Source organism: Centruroides sculpturatus, unplaced genomic scaffold (genome assembly GCF_000671375.1).
Source record: "Centruroides sculpturatus isolate CEXI.00-Female unplaced genomic scaffold, Cexi_2.0 scaffold168, whole genome shotgun sequence".
Lineage (NCBI taxonomy): Eukaryota > Metazoa > Arthropoda > Arachnida > Scorpiones > Buthidae > Centruroides > Centruroides sculpturatus.
The window spans coordinates 643,984-651,515 of record NW_019384519.1 but is presented as its reverse complement, the minus strand read 5'-3'; the positions used below and the strand labels follow the sequence as shown (position 1 = coordinate 651,515).

Below are 7,532 nucleotides of genomic sequence, written 5' to 3'. Positions count from 1 at the left end.
TTATAGTTACATTATAAGTTATTTAATTAAATAAGAGACATAACTGTTTATATAAATTTAGTATTTATAATCTATCTATATTTTTAAATCTTATGTAAATAAATAATTGTTTTGGTACAAATTATCAAGGACCAAGTATTAAAATAAATAAGGATTAAGGGAAAGTGAATAAGAAAATATAAATTAGGATAGATGTAATTTATTTTTATTAAAAAATGAAGTGAAATTTTAAGAGATAAATCTATTTTTATACAGCATTTATTTGTTTAAACATAAGCATTAAAGCTGTTTTAATGTATTCTAAGTACCTAGTAAGAATTTACGAACCGTGAATTTCCTCATTATTATCGGCCACACAGAAACTATGCGTATAAAGTTTAATTAAGATAAAAATAAATAAAATAAATCCATAAAATTTCTCCAAAAACATTGGATATACGAACAAATTCAACAATAATTAGATTCAGTTTATTGGTAATGCACAAATAATTATAATGTCCGAGCGAATAAAAAGTGATATTTTAACTGAATCGTAGCAACTACCTGGAATTGTTTTTTAAAAAAATCATTTAAAAATCATTATTGTTTCTTTCATTGACCTGTTTAAATTTTGGAAAGTGGACTTCAAACTGTCATAACCGTTGGTTAACGACAGTATGCTGTGATAGATATCGAGGTCAAGCTCCAGGTTATATGGAGCTTTATATATATATATATAAGCTGACTTGTAAACAACTTAGATAAGAAATCCTCCAAAATTTAATATGGTTCACTCCAAACATGTAAGTACTCAGTTTTACTTCGTAGTTTAGCTTAAGGAGAAATCAGTCACGCGAGAATTATAGGATATTTTAATTTGCCATCGCGTAAAATGACTCTTAAGATTGAAATTTAATGATTTAATTTACAGATAATCGAAGAACGCAAAATCCCAAAATATTTAGAAGTCGATGGCTATCGTATTCCAGCTATATTTTCGGTTAATGCATTTAGATCCGCTGTACATTATAGTCCAAAAGAAAGCGATGTATTCGTATGCACGTTTCCGAAATGCGGAACAACGTGGCTCCAACACATCGTAGCCCTCATATATCGTAAAGGAGAGCCGTATAATGGAATACTCGATTTTTTTACTTCCAGCCCTTTTCTGGAAATGTGCGGTTCCGAAGCGGCTGAATCACCAGAAAGATCATTAGGAGCAATTAAGATTCATCTTCCTTATCATCTAGCACCAATATCACCAATAGCCAAATACATATATGTGGCTAGAAATCCCAGAGATTGCTGCGTTTCCTTTTATCATCACGTTAAATCATTGCCCATTTATGAGTTTCAAGAAGGGACATTCGAAGATTTCTTAGAACTATTTATTAATGGTCAAACGAATTTCGGTGATTATTTCGATAATTTACTCTCCTGGTATTCTCATAGAAACGATAACAATGTTTTATTCTTAACATACGAAAATCTTAAGAGAAATTTACCTGATCAAGTGATGAAGATCGCTGAATTTCTCGGTGAAGAATATTATAAAAACTTGAAGAGTGATGAAATACTTTTTCAGACGATCCTCCAACGATCCAGCTTCGAGTACATGAAGAAACACTGCAGTTGTTACTATGATAACTTCGTCGAAGCATTCGAAAAAGCATACGATGACGGAGAAGACTTGCCAAATGGCATTAAAGAATTAGTCATAAACTTTAAATTATCGAAAAATCCAACAAACGAGAAAGCTAAAGATTGGAATTTCATTCGCAAGGGTATAATCGGCGACTGGAAAAATCATTTTAATCAGGAACAACAAAGTAAAATGGACGAATGGATACGAAACAAGACTATAGATACTGATGTTATGAATTTGTGGGATGGGTTTTAGCTAGGAGCGCCCGTACATTAAGACATGTGGGGCACGTGCCCTCTTTTCATCTGAGTTGCCCTTTTCCTAATCCCAATGAGGGCTTCAAATAATAGAAAATTCATGACGTCTAGCAAGCCCATTCTGCAAATATAAAATAAACTAATGAACGATATTCGTCCATTGTCCACGCAACTTCGTGTGTTAACCAAAACTATATTCCTTGTTTTCAAGGCCAAGTTTGCCCCCGAGTGCCACCAGAGTCATCTTGTGGGAGCGCTGATCCGACGTTGAATCATGGAGTTTGAAGCTCTTTTCATAATTCACCCAGATTATCTTCACGTGTTAACACCTAAATAAGAGCCTGTTCTTCACACCAGCACCTAAATAAAAGCCCGTTTCTCACATTCCTCACACTAGCACCTAAATAGGCCAGTTACCCTTATAAAGTTACCTCCCTAGACAGATCTCCCATGTGTTGCGTTGCCTTATTCAATTAATTAATTCTAAACTCTAAAATAAATAGCTCTAAAACTTACTTAACTACAAACCATTTTATTCCTGACTAAATTAATAAAGTTTACTGCTGCTCCACGCTAAATTTATAAGCAAATATAAACCAAAATAGAATATTAAAAATACAAAATTAAAAAAGAAGGGTGAAAAAAAACACTATAAAATGCGACCATACATATATTTATATTAAGTAGTGCAATGTGTTTAATTTAAAAAAAAAACAAAGAAAATATTATAGTATTTTCCATTTTATTTCATATTTACTTTATACTCACATCTCGTGAAAGCAGCAAGATAAAACGTCACGCGAGTGAGATACGAACCAGTGACAAATAATTCGATCGACCCGTCGCTGTTTGAATTAAACATATTCCGAATTCTGTTTTCGGGAAAGATATAATTACGAAGATTCCAATCATTCTACAAAAAGTACTTATTATATTATCACAAAAGATAAAAATAATCACGAATCTCCGTAAGGTTACGATAAGGTTAATTCAAAAAGTTTTCGATGATACCACCAAAGAATTTGATTAATAATAATTTAGGACAAGGTCTTAATTTATCACTTTATGAGATAAAATTATAGTTACATTATAAGTTATTTAATTAAATAAGAGACATAACTGTTTATATAAATTTAGTATTTATAATCTATCTATTTTTTATTAAATCTTATGTAAATAAATAATTGTTTTGGTTCAAATTATCAAGGACCAAGTATTAAAATAAATAAGGATTAAGGGAAAGTGAATAAGAAAATATAAATTAGGATAGATGTAATTTATTTTTATTAAAAAATGAAGTGAAATTTTAAGAGATAAATCTATTTTTATACAGCATTTATTTGTTTAAATATAAGCATTAAAGCTGTTTTAATGTATTCTAAGTACCTAGTAAGAATTTACGAACCGTGAATTTCCTCATTATTATCGGCCACACAGAAACTATGCGTATAAAGTTTAATTAAGATAAAAATAAATAAAATAAATCCATAAAATTTCTCCAAAAACATTGGATATACGAACAAATTCAACAATAATTAGATTCAGTTTATTGGTAATGCACAAATAATTATAATGTCCGAGCGAATAAAAAGTGATATTTTAACTGAATCGTAGCAACTACCTGGAATTGTTTTTTAAAAAAATCATTTAAAAATCATTATTGTTTCTTTCATTGACCTGTTTAAATTTTGGAAAGTGGACTTCAAACTGTCATAACCGTTGGTTAACGACAGTATGCTGTGATAGATATCGAGGTCAAGCTCCAGGTTATATGGAGCTTTATATATATATATATAAGCTGACTTGTAAACAACTTAGATAAGAAATCCTCCAAAATTTAATATGGTTCACTCCAAACATGTAAGTACTCAGTTTTACTTCGTAGTTTAGCTTAAGGAGAAATCAGTCACGCGAGAATTATAGGATATTTTAATTTGCCATCGCGTAAAATGACTCTTAAGATTGAAATTTAATGATTTAATTTACAGATAATCGAAGAACGCAAAATCCCAAAATATTTAGAAGTCGATGGCTATCGTATTCCAGCTATATTTTCGGTTAATGCATTTAGATCCGCTGTACATTATAGTCCAAAAGAAAGCGATGTATTCGTATGCACGTTTCCGAAATGCGGAACAACGTGGCTCCAACACATCGTAGCCCTCATATATCGTAAAGGAGAGCCGTATAATGGAATACTCGATTTTTTTACTTCCAGCCCTTTTCTGGAAATGTGCGGTTCCGAAGCGGCTGAATCACCAGAAAGATCATTAGGAGCAATTAAGATTCATCTTCCTTATCATCTAGCACCAATATCACCAATAGCCAAATACATATATGTGGCTAGAAATCCGAGAGATTGTTGCGTTTCCTTTTATCATCACGTTAAATCATTGCCCATTTATGAGTTTCAAGAAGGGACATTCGAAGATTTCTTAGAACTATTTATTAATGGTCAAACGAATTTCGGTGATTATTTCGATAATTTACTCTCCTGGTATTCTCATAGAAACGATAACAATGTTTTATTCTTAACGTACGAAAATCTTAAGAGAAATTTACCTGATCAAGTGATGAAGATCGCTGAATTTGTCGGAGAGGAATATTATAAAAACTTGAAGAGTGATGAAATACTTTTTCAGACGATCCTCCAACGATCCAGCTTCGAGTACATGAAGAAACACTGCAGTTGTTACTATGATAACTTCGTCGAAGCATTCGAAAAAGCATACGATGACGGAGAAGACTTGCCAAATGGCATTAAAGAATTAGTCATAAACTTTAAATTATCGAAAAATCCAACAAACGAGAAAGCTAAAGATTGGAATTTCATTCGCAAGGGTATAATCGGCGACTGGAAAAATCATTTTAATCAGGAACAACAAAGTAAAATGGACGAATGGATACGAAAAAAGACTATAGATACTGATGTTATGAATTTGTGGGATGGGTTTTAGCTAGGAGCGCCCGTACATTAAGACATGTGGGGCACGTGCCCCCTTTTCATCTGAGTTGCCCTTTTCCTAATCCCAATGAGGGCTTCAAATAATAGAAAATTCATGACGTCTAGCAAGCCCATTCTGCAAATATAAAATAAACTAATGAACGATATTCGTCCATTGTCCACGCAACTTCGTGTGTTAACCAAAACTATATTCCTTGTTTTCAAGGCCAAGTTTGCCCCCGAGTGCCACCAGAGTCATCTTGTGGGAGCGCTGATCCGACGTTGAATCATGGAGTTTGAAGCTCTTTTCATAATTCACGATGCCCATTTTATAGCTTGTTCTCTCTCTCTCTTCTTGATAGTCTGAGGGCACCGCTGGTCATTTAAGAAGAAAAAATAATAATCATTTTTATATTAGGTCACATCAGATTTAATCGCATTGGATCGATTAAAGTTTACCGAACGTGATTGGAATTATCAGTAAAGGTCACTAGTCTTCTGCAAGTAGAATTGACAGTTTGGGTCAGTGATCGTTAGTTACTTGATGAAAAACTGCCATTTGAAAGTATAATGATCGTACCTAATAGCATTTTAGTAATTACGGTTACACGTAACAAATTTCTCATTTATTCAATGATGGATCTACGTGGGTTAAGAACACCAGTTCAGGGTGAGAGATGGATATATATATATACAGATTGTAATATAGGATATAATAATTATCCTAGGCTCGTATCTTTAAGAATTTCTAACTTCGTATAGTATCATTATGATCCCATTTGAACTTAAGAGGAAAAAAATAATAATAATAATATTCAAAATTGACCACGTGATCAATTTGGTTATCGATATTGAAGAAGCACTCAGGTGTTTCCCGCTAGGGGCAGTATAATAATGAATAACTGTCACCATGGTAACTAATGGTGTAGTTCCGTATGTATTACACGTGATTCAGTCGACAGAATTTGTTGATGAGTCGGGATTGTTACCTCTTGTGATTGCTTTGATTGCCTCATTGCATATTTTTAGATAACGAAGAGGGGGGGAAAATATGGGAAAAAATTCTCTTAAATTTTTATGAGTAAAGAGAAATGAATAAATTTCGTGAGGAAGAATGAAGAATAAGGCAGAAAATTCTGTTATCCAAGATACAGGTAGATTAAGTGAATATCTACAGGTAATTCTAATTANGTTAAAACGTCGAGAAATGCAAAAGGGGTGGTCAAAATTTAAACGATCACCATACTTTCTTTGTGTTATATTCTACATTACCGAGTAAATAATAAGTATCTCTGGAGGTAGATTTTTCTTTTCTAGCCATGTTTTGTCATTTTCAAAAATTACATCAATGTTATTCTTGCTGCTTTCCTTCATATAATCGAAGCTGCTGTAATGAATAATATTTTCTAATATTGTTGGATCATTCGAAATACTTTTTTCGTATTCTTCTCCCATAAATTTGGCTATTTTCAATATTTCTCCCTTAATATCTTTCTTGAGATCTTCGTATGTTACAAATTGAACGTTGCTGTCATTTTTATGTTCGTACCATCCAAGAAGGTGATCGAAATAATCGCCGTACGGTAAATTACCTTGAAGAAATGCTTCAAGAAATTCTTGAAAACTTAATTCGGGATATGGAAGTAATTTCATAAAATGATAAAATGAAACGCAGCAATCTCTAGGGTTTCTAATTATATAAATATATTTAGAATGTGGAGAAAAGGGAATAGAAGAAAATGGTAAGTGTGTCTTCATGATTTTCGGCTTTGCCATTTCTATGTATTCTCCTCCAATAATTTCTAAATGTGGACAACCTATTAAGAAATTCAAAGGATCTTCCGATATTTTACCTTTTCCGTGTATTAACTTGACTATATAATGCATCCAAGTTGTACCACATTTTGGATAACTAACAATAAATAAATCTCCAGGTTTCGCTTTATAATTCATTCCAGATAAAATTGCTTCGTAAGAGAACATCGATAACGTGCGTATTCCACCCACTTCCTTACATTTTATCTTCTCCATTACTATGAATTTATTATTTTATATTATATTAAGTATAAATTAAATTTGAATAATTATTTATTACGTTTAACTTGAAGTATTCTACTTACTGCTTTTTCACACGCTAATTGTATGCAATATTCACAAGAAGAAAACTTAACTGAGTGTTAAGCATTAGAAACAAACGTCGTTAAGAAAGTTTAAAAATAAATGTAAGATTAGATATTATTTATGTTCATCATTGGTCGCAAACTAGAAGTATAGAATTGATAAACGAATTTTGATTAAGTAGAACATTTTTTTCACAGTTCCGTGCGAGGAAACACGCCGACTAGAACAAAAGATCAATAGATTTTTTAGAAAACAAAATATTTTAAATCGAAACAAAGGTTCCGATAAAATATCTGAAAAGAACAGGCCCACCAGTGGCCAAGTGGTTACGTTCCCTAAACACTGGGAGTTCGGTCATGGATTCGTGCCTCGCCAGAACGGGCTGGCCACGTGGAGTTTTCCGGGTTTTCTTCACGTCTGTAGCACCTAAATAGGAGCCAGTTACCCTTAAACAAGACCTCCCGGAAGGCGTCGCCCAAGTGTCGCGTTGCCATAACTTAATAAAACAAACAAGCCTATTCTCTATAGGAACCAAAGTTTCATTACACAGGCCAGACGCAAAATCAAAGAGCAATGATCGGAATCC

General features: G+C 32.6%; 2 protein-coding genes across 2 annotated transcripts in view; one reads left to right on the top strand and one right to left on the bottom strand.

The window, feature by feature from the left end:
* The window catches only part of LOC111622707, a 13,612-nt gene extending 8,653 nt beyond the window's left edge, over positions 1 to 4,959 (top strand). The window contains exons 3-5 of the mRNA XM_023365129.1: positions 948 to 1,872; positions 3,421 to 3,433; positions 3,870 to 4,959. Coding sequence (XP_023220897.1) covers positions 948 to 1,872; positions 3,421 to 3,433; positions 3,870 to 4,838 — 1,907 coding nt within the window. The 3' untranslated portion in view covers positions 4,839 to 4,959. The remainder of the gene's footprint in view (positions 1 to 947; positions 1,873 to 3,420; positions 3,434 to 3,869) is intronic.
* A 1,129-nt stretch (positions 4,960 to 6,088) lies between these two features.
* Positions 6,089 to 7,025, bottom strand: LOC111622706 (sulfotransferase 1C3-like). The gene is made up of 2 exons (XM_023365128.1): positions 6,946 to 7,025; positions 6,089 to 6,858 (listed from the first exon to the last, which is right to left on the bottom strand). Exon 2 carries the CDS (start codon positions 6,854 to 6,856, stop codon positions 6,089 to 6,091), a length of 768 nt encoding a protein of 255 aa, XP_023220896.1. The 5' UTR covers positions 6,857 to 6,858; positions 6,946 to 7,025.
* Between the last annotated feature and the right edge of the window lie 507 nt (positions 7,026 to 7,532).